This window comes from Hylobates moloch, unplaced genomic scaffold, assembly GCF_009828535.3.
Source record: "Hylobates moloch isolate HMO894 unplaced genomic scaffold, HMol_V3 SCAFFOLD_11, whole genome shotgun sequence".
Lineage (NCBI taxonomy): Eukaryota > Metazoa > Chordata > Mammalia > Primates > Hylobatidae > Hylobates > Hylobates moloch.
In genome coordinates, this window is record NW_026652286.1 from 42,617,772 (window position 1) to 42,638,817 (window position 21,046).

Here is a 21,046-nt window from a genome sequence, read left to right on the forward strand (position 1 = left end):
CCTAATAAGTAACTATTGCACAGAGCACATTGATTTGTATTTATTCTATTTTTAGACATAATTTATTAGCATATATGAGCAACTTAAGAAAAAACAACAAATGAATGCATATATATGTGTATATATGTGTGTGTGTGTGTGTGTGTGTGTGTGTATATATATATATATATATATGTTTTTTTTTTTTCTTTTCTTACCAGAAGGTTTTACTCCAAATCAGGAGAAGATATGCTTAGAACTGAGGTAGAGTTTTCGTCCATTCTGTCCTGTAAGTATTTTGCATATTCTGAAGACACAGGAAGAGATCCATCTATATATCCCTAAGCTGAATTATGGTAGGCAAAACTCTTCCACTTTTAGTGCATCAATTTCTTATTTGTTTAATAAGAAAATTGGGAAAACGATCTTCAATATGCTTACCAAGCTGTGATTCCAAATATTACGTAAATACACTTGCAAAGGAGGATGTTTTTAGTAGCAATTTGTACCGATGGTATGGGGCCAAGAGATATGTCTTAGAGGGAGGGCTGAGGGTTTGAAGTCCAACTCCTAAGCCAGTGCCAGAAGAGCCAAGGACAGGTATGGCTGTCATCACTTAGACCTCACCCTGTGGAGCCACACCCTAGGGTTGGCCAATCTACTCCCAGGAGCAGGGAGGGCAGGAGCCAGGGCTGGGCATAAAAGTCAGGGCAGAGCCATCTATTGCTTACACTTGCTTCTGACGCAACTGTGTTCACTAGCAACCTCAAACAGACACCATGGTACACCTGACTCCTGAGGAGAAGTCTGCTGTTACTGCCCTGTGGGGCAAAGTGAACGTGGATGAAGTTGGTGGTGAGGCCCTGGGCAGGTTGGTATCAAGGTTACAAGACAGGCTTAAGGAGGCAAATAGAAACTGTGCATGTGGAGACAGAGAAGACTCTTGGGTTTCTGATAGGCACTGACTCTCTCTGCCTATTGGGCTATTTTCCCACCCTTAGGCTGCTGGTGGTCTACCCTTGGACCCAGAGGTTCTTTGAGTCCTTTGGGGATCTGTCCACTCCTGATGCTGTTATGGGCAACCCTAAGGTGAAGGCTCATGGCAAGAAAGTGCTCGGTGCCTTTAGTGATGGCCTGGCTCACCTGGACAACCTCAAGGGCACCTTTGCCAAGCTGAGTGAGCTACACTGTGACAAGCTGCACGTGGATCCTGAGAACTTCAGGGTGAGTCTATGGGACCCTTGATGTTTTCTTTCCCCTTCTTTTCTATGGTTAAGTTCATGTCATAGGAAGGGTATAAGTATCAGGGTACAGTTCAGAATGGGAAACAGACGAATGATTGCATCAGTGTGGAACTCTCAGGATCATTTTGTTTCTTTTATTTGCTGTTCATAACAATTGTTTTCTTTTGTTTAATTCTTGCTTTCTTTTTTTTCTTCTCTGCAATTTTTACTATTATACTTAATGCCTTAACGTTGTGTATAACAAAAGGAAGTCTCTCTGAGATACATTAAGTAACTTAAAAAAAGTTTACACAGTCTGCCTAGTACATTACTATTTGGAATATATGTGTGCTTATTTGCATATTCATAATCTACCTACTTTATTTTCTTTTATTTTTAATTGATACACAGTCATTATACATATTTATGGGTTAAAGCGTAATGTTTTAATATGTGTACACATACTGACCAAATCAGGGTAATTTTGCATTTGTAATTTTAAAAAATGCTTTCTTGTTTTAATATGCTTTTTTGTTTATTTTATTTCTAATACATTCCCTAATCTCTTTCTTTCAGGGCAATAATCATATAATGTATCATGCCTCTTTGCACCATTCTAAAGAATAATTGTGATAATTTCTGGGTTAAGGCAATAGCAATATTTCTGCATGTAAATATTTCTGCATATAAATATAATATTTCTGCATATAAATTGTAACTGATGTAAGAGGTTTCATATTGCTAATAGCAGCTACAATCCAGCTATCATTCTGCTTTTATTTTATGGTTGAGATAAGGCTGGATTATTCTGAGTCCAAGCTAGGCCCTTTTGCTAATCATGTTCATACCTCTTTTCTCCCTCCCACAGCTCCTGGGCAACGTGCTGGTCTGTGTGCTGGCCCATCACTTTGGCAAAGAATTCACCCCGCAAGTGCAGGCTGCCTATCAGAAAGTGGTGGCTGGTGTGGCTAATGCCCTGGCCCACAAGTACCACTAAGCTTGCTTTCTTGCTGTCCAATTTCTATTAAAGGTCCCTTTGTTCCCTAAGTCCAACTACTAAACTGGGGGATATTATGAAGGGCCTCGAGCATCTGGATTCTGCCTAATAAAAAACATTTATTTTCATTGCAATGGTGTATTTAAATTATTTCTGAATATTTTACTAAAAAGGGAATGTGGGAGGTCAGTGCATTTAAAACACAAAGAAATGAAAAGCTAGTTCAAACCGCGGGAAAATACACTATATCTTGAACTCCATGAAAGAAGGTGAGGCTGCAAACAGCTAATGCGCACTGGCGACAGCCCGTGATGCCTCTGCCTTATTCATCCCTCAGAAAAGGATTCAAGTGGAGGCTTGATTTGGAGGTTAAAGTTTTGCTATATTACATTTTACATTATTTATTGTTTTAGCTGTCCTCGTGAATGTCTTTTCACTATCCATTTGCTTATCCTGCATCTCTCAGCCTTGACTCCACTCAGTTCTCTCGCTTAGAGATATTATTTTTCCCCTAAAGTGTTCCTTCCATGTTTTACGGCCAGATGGTTTCTCCTCGCCTGGCCACTCAGCCTTAGTTGTCTCTGTTGTCTTATAGAGGTCTACTTGAAGAAGGAAAAACAGGGGGTCATGGTTTGACTGTCCTGTGAGCGCTTCTTCCCTGCCTCCCCCACTCACAGTGACCCGGAATCTGCAGTGCTAGTCTCCCGGAACTTTCACCCTTTCACAGTCTGCTTTGGAAGGACTGGGCTTAGTGTGAAAATGTAGGACTGAGAAAAATGTGAAATGGGGCTTTTGTAGCTTGATATTCACTGCTGTCTTATCACCCTGTCACAGGCCCACCCCAAATGGAAGTCTCACTCTTCCTCAGGATGTTTGAGACTGGTATTCATGAAGTGATTAGAGGTCTGCTGGCTCCCTTATCGTGCCCCTTATGGTGCTTCTGGCTCTGCAGTTATTAGCATAGTGTTACCATCAACAACCTTATTTTTCTTATTCAATACCTAGGTAGGTAGATGCTAGATTCTGGAAATAAAATATGAGTCTCAAGTTGTCCTTGTCCTCTCTCCTAGTCAAATTCTGATTCTAGTTGGCAAGATTCTGAAATCAAGGCATATAATCAGCAATAAGTGATGATAGAAGGGTATATAGAAGAATTTTATGATATGAGAGGGTGAAACCCTCAAAATGAAATGAAATCAGACCCTTGTCTTACACCATAAATAAAAATAAATTCAAAATCGGTTAAAGATTTAAACTAAGACCTAAAACCATAAAAAATTTTAAAGAAATCATAAGAAGAAAATTCTAATATTCATGTTGCAGCCATTTTTTGAATTTGATATGAGAAGCAAAGGCAACAAAAGGAAAAATAAAGAAGTGAGGCTACATAAGACTAAAAAATTTCCACATGAAAAAGAAAACAACCAACAAATGAAAGGTGACCTATGAAATGGCATATTTGCAAACCAAATATTTCTTATATATTTTGGTTAATATCCAAAATATATAAGAAACTCATATGATTCAATAACAAACAAAAAAATTAAACATAGGAAAAGAAAAAAATTAAAAAGAAGGAAATCCTGCCATTTATGACAGAATTGATGAACCTGGAGGATGTAAAACTAAGGAAAATAAGCCCGACACAAAAAGACAAATACTGCACAAACTTGCTTATATGTGAAACCTAAAAAAGTCAAACTCATGGAAACAGACAGTAGAGGTATGGTTTCCAGGGGATGGGGGTGGGAGAATCAGGAAACTATTATTCAAGGGGTATAAAATTTCAGTTATGTGGGATGAATAAATTCTAGATATCTAATGTACAGCATCATGACTGTAGTTACTTGTACTGTATGTATATTTAAAATTTGCAAAGAGAGTAGATTTTTTTTTTTTTTTTTAGAAGGAATTTTGCTCTTGTTGTCCAGGCTGGAATGTAATGGCAAGATCTTGGCTCACTGCAACCTCCACCTCCCAGGTTAAAGCAAATCTCCTGCCTCAGCCTCCCGAGTAGCTGGGATTGCAGGCATGTGACACCATGCCCAGCTAATTTTGTATTTTTAGTAGAGACAGGGTTTCTCCATGTTGGTCAGGCTGGTCTGCCCACCTCAGCCGCCCAAAGGGCTGGGATTACAGGCGTGAGTGAGCCACTGGGCCTGGCCAAGAGTAGATCTTAAAAGTGCTTACCACAAGAAAAAGGAAACTATGTGAGATAATGGGTATGTTAATTAGCTTGATTGTGGTAATCATTTCACAAGGTATACATATATTAAAACATCATGTTGTGCACCTTAAATATATACAATTTTTATTTGTGAATCATACCTCAATAAAGCTGAAGAATAATAAAAAAGGAAAAAAATATATCACATAAATCAAAAAACTAAAAAATAAAAAAAGCATCTTGATGATTAGAATTGCATTCTTCATTTTTCAGACACAAATATCCATTTGACTGTTTACACTTTTCCAGAACAATACAATAAATTTTAGCACTTTATCTTCATTTTCCCCTTCCCAATCTATAATTATATATATATATTTTAGATATTTTGTATAGTTTTACTCCCTAGATTTCCTATTATTATTAGTGAAGTAATGTTTACACTTATTTACAAAACGTTTTACATGCTTTTCTTCATTTCTAACCTTCTAAGTTTATTCTATTTTTTTCTGAGTATCCTTAATATTATCTCTTTCTGCTAGAAATACATTGTTACTTTTGGTTTATCTAAAAATGGCTTCATTTTCTTCATTCTAAAAGCATATTAAATTAATATCATTCATGTGTAAGTCAGATAGTGGAATAAATAGAAATCCAAAAACTAAATCTCACTAAAATATAATAATCTGATACATAAAAATATAGCTTTTAAATTTAGCTTGTCAATAAAAAACAAATAGTAATTGAACAACTATACTCTTTGGAAAGAGTAAAGTGAAATGCTTAACTGCACACACCACAATCGATTACACAATTAGGTGTGAAGGTAAAATCCAGTCACAAAAAAACTAGAATAAAAATATGGGAAGACATGTATATAATCTTAGAGGTAAGAGTGTTTTTTAATTATCAACCCAAAGTAGAAACTATCAAGGGAGAAATAAATTCAGTCAACAATAAAAGCATTCAAGAAGTTATTCTAGGCTGGGAGCGGTGGCTCACATCTGTAATCCCAGCACTTTGGAGGCCCAGACAGGCGGATCATGACATCAGGAGTTCAAGATCAGCCTGACCAATATAGTGAAACCCCGTCTCTACTAAAAATATAAAAAATTAGCCTGGCATGGTGGAATTTATAGGACTGTACTCAAAGAGCCCTCAAATAAAGTATGGCTAGTCTTCTTTGCCTAAGACAATGAGCAGTCCAGGAAGTTATCCATTTCTTTTAGATTTTCTAGTTTATGTGCATAGAGATGTTCATAGTAGTTTTTGATGATTATTTGTATTTCTGTGGGGTGAGTGATAATATCCCCTTTTTTGTTTCTAACTGCTTATTTGGATCTTCTCTCTTGTCTTCTTTATTACTCTAGCTAGTGGTCTACCTTATTAATTTTTTCACAAAACCAGCTCTTGTACTCATTAATCTTTTGAATGGTATTTTGTGTTTTAATATCCTTCAGTTAGCTCTGATCTTGTTTATTTCTTGTCTTCTGCTAGATTTGGGGTTGGTTTGCTCTTGGTTCTCTGGTTCTTTTAGTTGTGATATTAGGTTGTTAATTTGAGATCATAAGACTTTTTGATGTGGGCATTTAGTGTATAAATTTCTCTCTTAACACTGTCTAAGCTGTGTCCCAGAGATTCTGGTATATTGTATCTTTGTTCTCGTTAGTTTCAAAGAACTGCTTTATTTTTGCCTTAGTTTCATTATTTACCCAAAATTCATTCAGGAGCACGTTGTTTAATTTCCATGTAATTGCATGGTTTTCAGCTATTCGTTAGTCTTGAAATCTATTTTTATTCCTCTGTGGTCTGAGAGTGATTGATATGATTTTTTTATTTTTGCATTTGCTGAGGATTTTTTTGTGCCCTCCCAAGACTGAACCAGGAAGAAATCGATTTCCTGAAGAGATCAACGATGAGCTCTGAAAATGATTCAGTAATAAATAGCCTATCAAAAAAAGCCCTGGACCATATGATTTACAATAAAATTCTATCAGACACACAAAGAAGAGTTGGAAAAATTCCTACCGAAGCTACTCCAAAAAATTGAGGAGGACGGATTCAACCCCAGCTCATTTTAGGAGGCCAGCATCATCCTGATAACAAAACCTGATAGACACACAACAAAAAAAGAAAACTTCAGGCCAATATCCTTGAACATTGATGCAAAAATTTTCAATAAAATACTAGCAAACCAAATCCAGCAACACATCACAAAGCTAATCCACCTCAATCAAGTAGGCTTTATCCCTGAGAAGCAAGATTGGTTCAGCATACGCAAATTGATAAATGTGATTCATCATATATACAGCAATAAAAACAGAAACCACATGATCATTTCAATATGTGCAAAAAAAGATTTTGATAAAATTCAACATCACTTCATGTTAAAACCTCTCAACAAACTAGCTAAGGATATAACCTCAAAATAATATGAGCCATCTATGACAAACCCACAGCCAACATCATACAGAATGGGCAAAACCTGGAAGCATTCTTCTTGAAAACTGGCACAAGACAAGGATGCCCTCTCTCACCACTCCTATTCAGTATAGTATTGGCAGTCCTGGCCACAGCAATCAGGTAAGAGAAGGAAATAAAGGGCATCCAAATAGGAAGAGAGAAAGTCAAAGTATCCCTGTTTTCTATATCTAGAAAACACCATATTCAAGGCCCGAAAGTTCCTTCAGCTGATGACTTCAGCAAAGTTTCAGGATATAAAATCAATGTACAAAAATCACTAGCATTCCCATACATCAACCACAGCCAAGCCAAGAGCCAAATCAGGAAATCAATCCCATTTACAATTGGCACAAAAAGAATAAAATACCTAGGGATATATCTAACCAAGGAGTTGAAAGATCTCTACAATGAATGTTACAAAACACTGCTCAAAGAAATCAGAGCTGATAGAAACAAATGGAAAAACTTTCCATGCTCATGGATAAAAAGAATCAATATTGTTAAAATGGCCATACTGCCTAGAGCAATTTACAGTTTCAATGCTATTCCCATCAAACTACCAGTGACACTCTTCGTAGAACTAGAAAAATATATTTTAAAGTTCATATGGAACCAAAAAAAAAAAAAAGCCCAAATAGCCTAGGAAATCCTAATACTCACAGGTGGGAATTGAACAATGAGAACACTTGGACACAGGGTGGGGAACATCACACACCGGGGGGCCTGTCATGGGGTGGGAGGAGAGGGGAGGGACAGCATTAGGAGATATACCTGATGTAAATGACAAGTTAACGGGTGCAGCACACCAACATGGCACTTGTATACGTATTTAACAAACCACACATGGACTGTAGAACTTCAAGTACAAAAAAAAAAAAAAAAAAAAAGAACAAAGCTGGAGGTATCACATTGCCTAACTTCAAACCATACCACAGGGCTACAGTAACCAGAACAGTGTGGTACTGGTACAGAAAAGACACACAGACAATTGGAACAGAATAGAGAGCCCAGAATTAAGACCACACACCTACAACCATCTGATCTTTGCCAAAGCTGATAAAAACAAGCAATGGGGAAAAGACACCCTATTCAACAAGTGGTGTTGGGATAACTGGCTAACCATATGTAGAAGATTGAAACCAGACCCCTTTCTATATCATATACAAAAATAAACTCGAGATGGATTAAAGACTTAAATGCAAACCCAACTATAAAAATGCTGGAAAGCAACCTAGGCAATACCATTCAGGACATAAGCAGGGGCAAAGATTTCATGACAAAGATGCCAAGAGCCATTGCAGCAAAAGCAAAAATTGACAAATAGGATCTAATTAAACTAAAAAGTTTCTGCACAGCAAAAGAAACTATCGACCAAGTAAACAACCAACCTATAGAATGGGAGAAAATTTTTGCAAACTATGCATCCAACAAAGGTCTAATATTCAGAATCTATAAGGAACTTAAATGAATCTACAAGAACAAAACAAACAATGCCACAAAAAATGGGTAAAGGACACGAACAGATGCTATTCAAAAGAAGACATATGTGTGGCCACCAAGCATATGAAAAAAGCTCAATGTCACTGATCATTAGAGAAATGCCAGTCAAAACCAAAATGAGATACTATCTCACATCACTTAAAATGTCTATAATTAAATAGTCAAAAAATAACAGATGCTGGTAAGGTTGTGGAGAAAAGGGAATGCTTATACACCATTGGTGGGAATATAAATTAGTTCAACCATTGTGGAAAGCAGTGTGGCAATTCCCTAAAGACCTAAAAACAGAAATACCGCTTAACCCAACAATCCTATTATTGAGTATATGCCTAAAGGAAAATAAACCACTCTATCACAAAGACACATGCACACATGTGTCCACTGCAGCATAATCACAATAGCAAAGACATAGAATCAACCTGAAGGCCCATTAGTGGTATACTGATAAAGAAAATGTACATATACACCATAGAATACTATGTGGCCATAAAAAAGAATGAGATCATGTCCTTTGCAGGAACATGGATGGAGCCAGACACCATTATCCTTAACAAACTAATGTAAGAACAGAAAACCAAATACTACATGTTATCACTTAAAGTAGGAGCTAAATGATGAGAAAACATGCACACATAATGGGAACAAAAGACACTGCAGCCTACTTGAGTTTGGAGGGTGGGAAGGGGGAGAAGAGCAGAAAAAGTAACTATTGAGTACTGGGAGATGAAATAATCTGTACAACAAACCCATGACATGTGTTTAGCTATGTAACAAACCATCATGAGTCTTTAGCAGTTCTTTCCTCCTGTTTTATTCTTCCTTGCTCCTCTTTCCAGCTATTAGTCACATATCTTTTTATAGAGTTATAATCAGCTTGTTTTTACCAGCTGATTTTTTCCCTAAACAAACTTGCCATGGTGAGATCAAGGCCAGCATTACTGTTCACACAAGGCACTGCGCTAAGATCCACACAAGGCACTGCGCTAAGATCCATCCTTATGGCAATGGGAGGGCTCATAGGCAAGTCATGTCAGGCAGAGGCTATTTCATCATCGCTTCTTGTCTTTGGGGACTTGGGTCTCTCTGGTTCTATAGGAGATTTGGGCAGGCATTTGAATCCTTCACTGATAGTCATCCTGGACTCTGTGGTGTACAATATCCACTCGCCTATGTTCTGAGATCAGAATGACCTCTCTCGTAACCAGTTGTCTGGTCCCAGGCTCCGTTATCAATATAGTCATGATCTCCTCTGTTGGGGATGAAGTAGGCAAATTTGAGGCACTAATTTACTTCTCCTCACATTCTTTTCTTGAACAGAAAGATAGAACTGGAAATTAATACTAGTATATCAATTCAAAATTTTAGTTTTAATAACATTTAATCAGACATAAATAATTATGGTAATGTGAATTTCAATAAATAAATTTTAGTTCTAATGTAAGTGTAATGCTGTAATATTCATAATTTTTCTGAAGGCTTTACTAATTTGATATGGCATTACTTTTTTATTGCTGCCAAAACTATTCTTATTCCACTATGTGATGGCAAGAAAGTGAGAGACGTTCTGGAGATGGTAATTATAGATAGCTTCCCTGAAGCCATAGTAACCCCTTGGAGAAAATTTGGACCTGGAGTCTAGCAGCCTAGTTATGGGTACTCCATTTCTTAGAAAGTCTTTACAATTTCCTTTATCTTAAAAATAAGGGTATTGAAGTAGAATTCTAGAATTTTCAGAGGACAACTTAAAATATGTGTAATAGTTTAATTATTTATCCTCATAAATTTAACTGTTCATTTTAATATATTTAAGGATGAATTCTTTAAAAAGTTGATTTCATAAAAACGAGGAATAGAAAGATGGTTCCATAGGCTGATTGAGAGTGTAGAGGAGGGATGGGAAGGGAAAGAAGTTGATCTTCAGTTAGACTAGAGGAATAAGTTTTAGTGATCTCTCACACTGCATAGTGAACACAGTTAATAATATATTATGTATTTAAATTAAAAATTGCTAAAAAATATTTTATGTTCTTACCACAAAAAAAGTTGGAAGGTGATTCATATGCTAATTAGCTTGATAGATTCTCTCTACAATGTATACATAGATCAAACATCACATTGTATCCCATAACATATTATATATATTATATATTTATAATATATATTATTATTGTATCCCATTAATATACGCACTTATTATTTGCCAATTAAATAAAAAATAATGTTTTTAAAATATAAATTTATTTGTAACCCCCTTTTACTTTTCTGCTTGGTTTTCTTCTTTCATTCAGTGTTTACCAGTTTCTTATAGTTAATTTTATTTTAAGCCGTCTCACATTTTCTGAAGAAAAGGGAACATATTAAAGCCAACAAAACAAATACATTATCTTGCATGAGACGATTTACATCATGGTACAATCAAATGCTATAAATCTTATAAAAACTTCTCAAATAGATGGCTACAGTTAAACAGATGGACCATGTCATATATTTTTTATAATGCTTCTAAGGTATGGCTAATTAAAAAACAAAAAATTTTAGTCATGATGGGAATATTATTTATAGAAATCTTATAAAATATATAAAATATGTAATAGTCTAGATAAATATGTATATACATAATATATATTTATAATATATAATAAATATATATTTATATTTATATAATATATATTAAATAATTATATTTTATATAATATACATTAATATATTTTAATAATATATTTTATATAAATATATTTTAATAATAATATTTTATATTTAATATATATTTGAATAATATTTTCTATTTAATATATTTTAATAATATATTTTCTATTTAATATATTTTAATAATATATTTTCTATTTAATATATTTTAATAATATATTTTCTTTTAATATATTTTAATATATTTTCTATTTAATATATTTTAAAATTTTTTATATTTAATATATTTCTATTTAATATATTTTAATAATATATTTTCTATTTAATATATTTTTTAATAATGTATTTTTTTAATAATATATAATATATTTATGTAATTATATATACACAATATATATTATATATAATAAATATATATTATATATTTATATTATATATATTAAATATATATTTAATAATATATATTTATATAATAAATATATAATGCATATTTGTATATTACATATAATATATAATATTAAATATATTTTATATATTATTATAAATTAAAATATAATAATGTATTATTAAATATATAATTTATTACATTTTATACTTATATAAATATATAGTGTATAATATATAGTATATAATAAATATATAATAGATAATAAATGTATAGTCTATAATAAATATATATTATATATTTGTATCTATATATGTTTTTAAAGTCATTCCTCTAATTAGGTCATAACCATTGAGGTAAACTGAAAATTTAAGCCTACTTCAGGTTTGTGGTAAATAGATTCTCTCTGAACTAGCATATTCAGAATCGTCAAACAGTCAGTTCTTTGGACAAGTCTTATAGAATGTTCTTATCTCTTCAGCCATCCCAAGACTTGAGGACCTGACCTCGCCTACACTAAAGCAGATCTGTCTTATGCGTCACTGAAGTAGGGAGGGAAGAAAGTTTAATGAACTACTTCTGACCCCTAGTGGTGTCCAGAAAAGACCATTAGAGGAATGACCTTTAAAGGATAGACATACAATTTTTTTGTCCAAGGCAGGACATGTGTGGGTGTCTTTCAGTAATTATGTTCTAAGAACAGCAAAAGCTCCACTGCCTTGGCAAATAGGAATGTTTTACTTCTATATAATTATAAAGAAACTGTCTTTTAAACACAATATACTTTCTCTATATCTTTGGAACAATGACTATTGGTCATTACCCTACTCTAAAGTAAGCAAGTATCACACAGGGAATTATTCCAAAAAGACAGAAAAAAAAAAAAAAAAAAAAAAACAAGAGATTTCTGCACATGTAGGTCAGTTTTAATCAGAGGGCATCTAAGACTCCTGAAAGAATGACCTGGTTATTATAATCACAGACTTGCTTTCCAAGTCAACATTGCAGACAGTGCTCGGAGGGGATAGAAAAACCCTTTTATTTCTCCAAACTCAAATTCACTGCTATTTGTCTTCTCTATTTATTTTCTTCTAGGCATTGTTCTGGTTGCTGGGAACTCAGACAGAGATATCATACACTGATTCTCAGATAGCATAACACAACATGATGTCTTGGAAAACTGTAAATCTTTTTGTTTTTTAAATACAGGTAGAGCGTTTGGCACACCTGACATATTGACCTTGTTTTTCTTTAAATCTTTATTTATTTACCTCATCAAAACTGTGCTCTTTCATCCTACCTCTCAAAACATATAAAAAAAAATCCTCCAACATGTATTTTGCTCTTGTAATCCCAAAGGCTGATAGTCTCCATGGTGGCAACATGGATAATACTGTTCCCATCTAGATTGTCTCATTTCTTCTACAGCTAGTCTGAAGAAGCCTGAATGAAAGTAGATTTTTAACCTTTGTAGCTAGTCTGAAGCCTTTGTAGTCAGTCTGAAGAAACCTGCATGAAAGTAGATTTTTTTTTTTTTCCTTTGGGACAGAGTCTTGCTCTGTCACCCAGACTGCAGTGCAATGGCGTGATCTCGGCTCACTGCAACCTCCACCTCCCGGGTTCAAGCAATTCTCCTGCCTCAGTCTCCCAAGTAACTGGGATTACAGGAGCACACTGCCATGCCCAGCTAATTTTTTTTGTATTTTAGTAGAGACAGGGTTTCACCGTTTTGCCCGGGCTGGTCTCCAACTCTTGAGCTCAGTCAATCCACCTGCCTCAGCCTCCCAAAGTGCTAGGATTACAGGAGTGAGCCACCAAGCCTGGCTGAAAGTAGATACTTTTAACACATACCTACATTCACAGAATATTAAATCTTTTGTGATCAATCCCAGATCCTTAACTATATGTCTGAGTCAGGCTGGAAATGAGAGAAATCATGTTTGAAATTTGAGTGTTGTATTCAAGGTCAGCAAGATCCCTGGAGCAGCATCTGTTTTATAAACCATTCAAACCTGGTATATGATGACACAGTTGGTGGCTCAAGGTCAGAAAAGACCAAGTGTACACAGATGATTTTACACACACTTTGATAGGAGTGTTCACATTCATATTATCTTTATATCTCTGTGATTGTATAGCTCTTATTTCATAGAATAATTAAAAATTATTTGATAAGTGCCCATTCTATGCTAACTCTTATTTTTCATATTCTTGAGCAAAAAACAGATATGGTTCCTAATCTTCTACAGCCTCTAATGAATCTAATGGAAATTCAGTGTATAATAAATGGTATAAACCAGCCTACTGTGATGAGAGTAAGTTAGTTAAGGGGGTTGAAGAAATGAGATAATCTAGATGGGGAGCAGTATTAGAAAAATCCCCCTGAGGAAGTAATCATTTTAACTCAAAAGTTAATGGTGAAAGGAATTGCTGTGCAAATACTTGGGGTAGATAATTCGGAGCACAGAGAAGACCACGGGCAAAGATCCTGAGACATGCATGTACTTAGATTGTTTTGAGGAAGATACAGATACCTAAATATTAAGGAGTGTAGGCAGTAGTGGTCTAAAGATGTAATAGAAGAGGCAGGTGAGCCACGTTATACAAGGCTTTTTGACTATGATAAAGAATTTGTATTGTACATTAAGAGCAATGGGTAAGTGACCATCAAAGTGTTTTTTCAACAAAGGCTTGTATGATTTAGTAGATGTTTGCAGAAAAGCAATTTGGTTTCCCTGGAGATAATACATTTTTTAGAGGACAAACAGATAAATCATGATATTAGCTAGTAATAATATTAAATTATTATTAATTTAATAAATTATCATAGTAGCCAGGGAAACAATGATATTATAAACCAAGATGGGCAATGTGTAAAAGTGGGCATATCTGGCATGTGTTTCTGGTGGAAATGGTAGAAACTGATGAAAGATTTGATGGAGAGAGGAAAGGGAAGGAAAGAGAGAAACAAAAAATTTTAAAAATGACTCAAGACTTGTCTTATGCAATTGTGTTATTGGTGGAGTCACTTTATGATATTAGGAGGAAAGGGACAGAAAATAGATTTTGGGGGGAAAATCAAGTACTTTATTGGCATCATTCTTATTTTAAGATTAAACACTCAGATGAATATATCAAATAGGCAGTTGTATTCATGAATCTGAGCTCTCAGGAGTGGTCAGGAATTAGAGGTGCAAATGTTAGTCTCAAATAGTAAGAAAAAGTTGACATAGTCTGCACGTTAAGGAACTGAGAATTTAGTTTGTAACAGATATTAGTTAAATATTTAGTTTAAATATTAGTTAAATATTTAGCTAATAAATACAAAATTATAAGTTTTATTTAAAATTGAAATGTGATACCAAAATAATAGATATATGGATAAATTTGTCTTAAGTAACTTCTTGAAAAGTGATTGTTGAGTTGCAAGATCGTTTTAAAAAGGGTAGGAAGAAATTGAGGAAAAGATGATGAATAATTTAGGCAGATAGAACATTTCGAGAAAAATTTTACAAAAGAAGAGAAACTCAATTTGGAGAAATGAAAGAAGATATGTATTCAAAAGACTGAAAAATCCTCTGCAAGAAACAAATAAACTTCAAGCATTCTATGCAGAAAAAAGTATTAAAAATAGTGAGCTAAGTTATTCAATGCTGAGGAGTCAGGGCAAGAAAAACAATGGTTAGACTGCTAGAAGACGTCAGTGTAGTATAGAGAGTACATTGAGAAGAAAGTCTGTGGAACTGTGTTGTGAGGCTAGTAAGACAAAGCTGAAAAGTAGGACATAAAGGGCAGCCCAAATCTGAAGTTACTTTAACATCTCGAAATCACTCAATCAAACATGAAAGTATGGACTTTTGAACATCTGTTTACATTATTAGAGCTTTAAAAAAACTTATGATGATTCTCCGGTCTGGAACTTAAAGCAGACAAACAATGTAAAGAAGCAGTCAATTGATTCTGCTACCATGAGGCTTTTGAAATTATAAGCTTGGTTGTTTGAGCCTGGCTTTGTGATCTGTAGAACTGCAGGTTCTAAGAAAGAAAACACAATTGGCCAATACATTGAATAAATGTATATTGAATAAATACTTAATCAGCTCATTAACTGAATAAATAAAAGAATGGGAAGCACTGAGCTGCTATCAAAGGCTCAGTGTCTTCAATCTAATTCTCTACATCACAAAGGCACAAATGAGTTGAACATCTCAAGAGGCCAGAGCTCCAGTGAGAAATCATTTACCCAAGGTCTCATGCATAAATATTCCTGTCTGCTTATCACCAACGAAGAAAAAGTAATTGCTGGCTATGTCATCTGGAGGGGCAGAAAACAGGAGTATCTTCATTAAATACTATTTGGAGAAAAAATATACTTGGAGATGGCACAAAATGGAATATGATGGAAAAGTGACTATTTAATGGACTTATGATATTTAAAGCCCAAAGATTACTCTTCACTTTGAATGTTTAATGAATTGGAGAGAAGAAAATAATTTTTCAAGAACCTCGGCTCTTTACTGGTATAAAATTTTTACCACTATCCTTGGGAAAATGTCTAAGCAACATATTTTTTTAAAACTGGCCTTCTCCTTTTACTAAGCTCTTCCTTATTTGTTTTTACTTATGGCTTCTAAGGATATGTTCACATCCAGATAGTGAAAAAATAATGACTTTTAAATGACATCAAAAGAAGACCATTTTCTCAAAGGCAATGGATACTCTGTCTCAAAGAAACAGAATTGCTCAGCTATATTTTTTTAAGGCAGTAATTTTTGGGGTATTTTGTTTACTTAGAAATTTCATTTTATTCAGCTGAAATTGAAACATTTCCTTTGAAAAAATACTCTCACATGTATCTCAGTTCCAGAATGATTACTTCAGTAAGCCCTAGCACTAATTCTTCCTTTCTTCTCACTGGATTTTCTGGCATGGAGCAGCAATACCCCTGGTTCTCCATCCCCTTCTCCTCAATCTATGCCATGGTTCTTTTGGGCAATTGCATGGTTCTCCATGTGATATGGACTGAGCCAAGCCTGCACCAGCCCATGTTTTACTTCCTGTCCATGCTGGCCTTCACTGACCTGTGCATGGGGCTGTCCACTGTGTACACAGTGCTGGGGATCCTGTGGGGGATCATTCGAGAGATCAGCTTGGATTCCTGCATTGCCCAGTCCTATTTCATCCATGGTCTGTCCTTCATGGAGTCCTCTGTCCTTCTCGCTATGGCCTTTGACCGGTACATTGCAATTTGCAATCCACTGCGTTATTCCTCCATCCTGACTAATTCCAGAATTATCAAAATTGGGCTCACTATAATAGGTAGGAGTTTTTTCTTGATTACACCCCCCATCATCCGTCTGAAATTTTTTAATTACTGTCATTTCCACATCCTTTCTCACTCTTTCTGCCTGCACCAGGATCTTCTCCGCTTAGCCTGTTCAGACATTCGATTCAATAGTTACTATGCCCTGATGCTGGTTATTTGCATACTGTTGTTGGATGCTATACTCATCCTTTTCTCCTACATCCTGATTCTTAAGTCAGTCCTGGCAGTTGCCTCTCAGGAAGAGCGGCATAAATTATTTCAGACCTGCATCTCCCACATCTGTGCTGTCCTTGTGTTCTACATCCCTATCATTAGCCTCACAATGGTGCACCGTGTCGGCCAGCACCTTTCCCCCGTGGCCCACGTTCTCACTGGCAACATCTACATCCTTTTCCCACCTTTAATGAATCCCATCATCTACAGTGTCAAGACCCAACAGATTCATACCAGAATGCTTAGACTCTTTTCTCTGAAAAGATATTGAGAGATATTGAGATTTATTGCCTTAAAAAAAAGAAAAGCAGCAACAATAATAAAAATCAATGCCACAAAAAAGAAAAAAATTATTAAAATTGGAGATTTACTCTGAGTCCATGATAAATGACTCTAAAAAATATTTAAATATAGTCAGATAATCAACAAACGAGTTCCATTGTGTCAGCCTGGACACATGTAGGTCACTCTATCAGTCTGACCATATTTAAGAAAGAGGAAAAAATTGTTTATTTGCCTCAAATGTACTTTTGAACATTTCCTTTGCTGTAAAACAAAGCTGGATTAAAAGCCTAGGTTTTCAAGTTTCAAAGTAGATAACTTGAAGTTTCTTTCATTCTCTGAGGTTTGCTTAATTAACCTTCAAAATGGAGAATATAGCCAACTCACAGGAATGTTGTGATACCTGTATGGACCAGAATTGTCCGAGGGAACTTTTCTAAACTGATGAAGTTCTATAAAATACCATAAAATGGCTAAAGTGGAATATATGGCTCCTGTGAGCTTGAAGTGATGGTAGTGTAATTGAACAACTGTATTTACCATTTCAGTTACTTTAATTTATATTTAAATGTTTAATGTCCTTGTATTGGACACTTCAGTTCAGCAGCCACTGTATTGGACAGGGAAGCTACAGTTTATAAAGAGGACACAAAGAAATATGACTTTGGATTCAACTTTACCATGTCTAATTTAAATTAGAATCCTTAGTTTTTAGATTTTATATGTGGACTCCACTGCTACAAGGCTGGAAGTAGATTTTGGTCTGGATCTTTTGCTTTTATATCTAAGTGGGGGATCTTCTGAACAGATGAGACTGTCCGCTAATGACTTATTCTGAGTTTAAAGGAAAAAAGATTAAAGAACATAAAGGGGTTCTCTTCTAAGTAAGCTAGTGCAGCTTTCCAAAGAAGGAAAGAAAGGAAGGAAATCAGGTACAGAACTATGCATGGATAAAAAGAAAATAATTGTTTTAATCTTCCTATATTCTATTAGGTATCTAAGGAGGTAAGTGTTAAAATTGGACAAATTAATGCATAAGAGTCATTTTACACCAAAACCCAAATATTTCTTTTTATTTTTAGATATCAACTGAAACTTAACTATATTTGTCTTCCTGTAGTTAGGCCTTCCTTTCCTTTCACCTTGGACTTCATTCAATAACATAGCCTCTGTCTACTTACTTGACTTAGAGGGAAACAAAAATACAGGCTTTGGTTTCTAACAGCTTAAGCCTCAAAGTGAGGAAATTGTTTCTGGACAGAGTACAGTATCTGGTTAGAAAGATAAGTGTAAAATTATTCCTAGAACAATAAATTAGGTCTTCTGGGTTACAGTATAAGCTTAACTTGAAGGATAAAGGAGTGAATTTCCTGATGTCAAAGAGGATCTAGTGTATCTTCTGGTATAGCTATCAGAGCTGAAAACTGTGAGGTAGGTTCTAGAGGGGAAAATGTCAATATATATCTATTTTACTATATAATCATAGTAGCTGCTGAGGCGGGGATCACGAGGTCAGGAGATCGAGACCATCCTGGCCAACAACGGTGAAACCCCGTCTCTATTAAAAAAAACACAAAAAATTAGCCAGGTGTGGTAGTGGGCACCTGTAGTCCCAGCTACTTGGGAGGCTGAGACAGGAGAATGGTGTGAACCTAGGAGGCGGAGCTAAGAAAAAAAAAGTTGATATGAATGTTAGGTTGTAGTACTGCTCCAGGTTCCGTAATGATAAATAAATGTCTGCATGGTCCCTCCTGGCCGACTGGAATGTGGCCAATCTGACAAGATTCCTATGCCCCAGTTTTATAATGAAAAGAGAAGTTAGCTGCTGAATCTGTAGAGGTCATGTGAATGTCTCATGGACTTCTCAGTGGTCAAAGAAGCTTCCCTCTAATGCTTTGAAAGTGAATAAGCATCCACCTCCCATACACCGGAGAGCTGACACAACACTGGGGAAGCAGAGAATTCTTCAATAACTGACAATATGTTTCCCACCAGCCACTCACAGGGAAGCATCAGAATGAATTTATATTTATTATTTGAACAATATTACATGTCTGACACAACTGAGTTGTTGGTTTGAGAGTTATGTTTAATAGGGAGAGTAGGAAGGCTCATCTGAAGACTTCATACTATGAGTGTTTGTGCTTCAGATCAGGCAACCTATAGAATGTGAACCAAAATAGTTTGAAATAATGGCCGTGACAAAACAGGTGATAAGAAAAACCTAAGAGTATCCTCAGAAATCATTGCTTATTTTAGAGATATATAATTTTACTATGATGATAAGATTTAGGAAGAACTTCAGAATCTTTAAAATTCAGCCAAAGGGAGGAAAATCAGTAAAAAAAAAAAAAAATGAAAGCAATGAAAGTAAACTTTATATGATTACTGGGCTTTATACAGAAAGAAACAGGTTTAGAACATTAGTAGTTTAGTTTGTTTTGCAAAGGCCTCTATCTGGAAGCAATTACTTAAAATAACTAAATCTCTCCTGAGGAAGAAAAGGCAATTTCAGAGACATCAGCCCAGGTCCTGAAAGGAAGAGCAGATAGAGACATCACCGGTGTTTAAAACACTGTCTGTTTTAAAAAGCTACTATGTAGCTTGAGACACAGCCTCAAGTAGAACATCTCTTAAGTCTGTTTAACAACAAGATTTTGATAAGCCTAGGAAAATAGGGAGGTATCATGTAGAGCAGTCCTGGCCGCTTATTAAAAAATTAAAGCTTATTAAAGCTACTATATAGCTTTTTAAGAAGCCACGTGGAGACATTTTTCCATGTATCTCAAAAAGCCAGCTTCTAAGGAAACCTGTTTTCCATGAATTAGGCAACAACAGCTGAAACTCTTGTTGATGTAGCCTGCAGAGCCAGTGAGAAGCAGTTACCAGATTCCTTTGTAAGGCCTGCAAGGCTACTATCCAGCATCACTGAGAAACCTTACGAAAACAGCCACATGATAGTGAATAAGTCTCATGAGATCTGATGATTTTATAAAGGGCATTTCCATTGCACATGCTCTCTTGCCTGCCACCATGTCAGATGTGACTTTGCTCCTCCTTCACCTTCCACCATGATTGTGAGGCCTCCCCAGCAATGTGGATCTATGAGTCCATTAAACCTCTTTTTCTTTATAAATTACCCAGTCTTGGGTATTTCTTCATAGCAGTTTAAGACAAATACACACCTTAACACTCCAAAATAATCTCCTTTGACCCCATGTCTCATATTAGGGACACACTGATGGAAGAGGTGGGCTCCCAAGGCCTTGGGCAGTTCCACCCCTATTGCTTTGCACAGTTTAGCCCCTGCTGCTGCTCTCAAGAGATTGCATTGAGTGTTTGCAGCTTTTCTAGGTGCATGGTGCAAGCTGTCAGTGGATCTACCATTCTGGGGTCTGGAGGACGGTGGCCCTTTTCTCATAGCTCTGCTAGGCAGTACCCCAGTGGGGACTCTGTGAGGGGGTTCCAACCTCATATTTTTCCTCCATATTGCCCTATTAGAGGTTCTTCATGAGGGTTCTGCCCCTGCAGCAGGCTTCTGCCTGAACACTCAGGCTTTTCTACACATCCTCTGAAATCTAGGTGGAGGCTCACAAGCCTCAACTTTTGACCTTTGCACACTCCCAGATTTATCACCACGTGGAAGCCTCCAAGGCTTATGTCTTGCACCCTCTGAAACAGTGGCCCTACCTGTTCCTGGGCCCCTTTGAGCCACAGCTGGTGCTGGAGCAGCCAGGATGCAAGGAACAGCGTCCTGAGGCTGCTCAAGGCAGCAGGATCCTGAGTCTCACCCACAGAATCATTCAGTCCTCCTAGGCCACCAGGCCTGTGATGTGAGGGGCTGCTACAAGGGTCTCTGAAATGT

General features: G+C 35.8%; 2 protein-coding genes across 2 annotated transcripts; both read left to right on the forward strand.

Annotated features, from left to right (window-relative positions):
* The first annotated feature begins 698 nt into the window (after positions 1-698).
* HBB (hemoglobin subunit beta) lies at positions 699-2,333 on the forward strand. The gene is made up of 3 exons (XM_032166808.2): positions 699-850; positions 981-1,203; positions 2,071-2,333. The coding sequence occupies exons 1-3, from the start codon at positions 759-761 to the stop codon at positions 2,197-2,199; spliced, it is 444 nt and encodes a 147-aa protein (XP_032022699.1). The 5' UTR covers positions 699-758; the 3' UTR covers positions 2,200-2,333.
* A 13,877-nt stretch (positions 2,334-16,210) lies between these two features.
* LOC116476609 (olfactory receptor 51V1) lies at positions 16,211-17,170 on the forward strand. The gene has a single exon (XM_032166809.1). The coding sequence runs from the start codon at positions 16,211-16,213 to the stop codon at positions 17,168-17,170; it is 960 nt and encodes a 319-aa protein (XP_032022700.1).
* Positions 17,171-21,046: the final 3,876 nt, after the last annotated feature.

Bases quoted from the DNA above. Each gene is read 5' to 3' on its own strand.
- LOC116476609 (XM_032166809.1), top strand. From the start codon at position 16,211: ATGTATCTCAGTTCCAGAATGATTACTTCAGTAAGCCCTAGCACTAAT.
- HBB (XM_032166808.2), top strand. From the start codon at position 759: ATGGTACACCTGACTCCTGAGGAGAAGTCTGCTGTTACTGCCCTGTGG. The intron at 851-980 runs GTTGGTATCAAG...TCCCACCCTTAG, and splicing joins GGTGGTGAGGCCCTGGGCAG to GCTGCTGGTGGTCTACCCTT. The intron at 1,204-2,070 runs GTGAGTCTATGG...TCCCTCCCACAG, and splicing joins TGGATCCTGAGAACTTCAGG to CTCCTGGGCAACGTGCTGGT.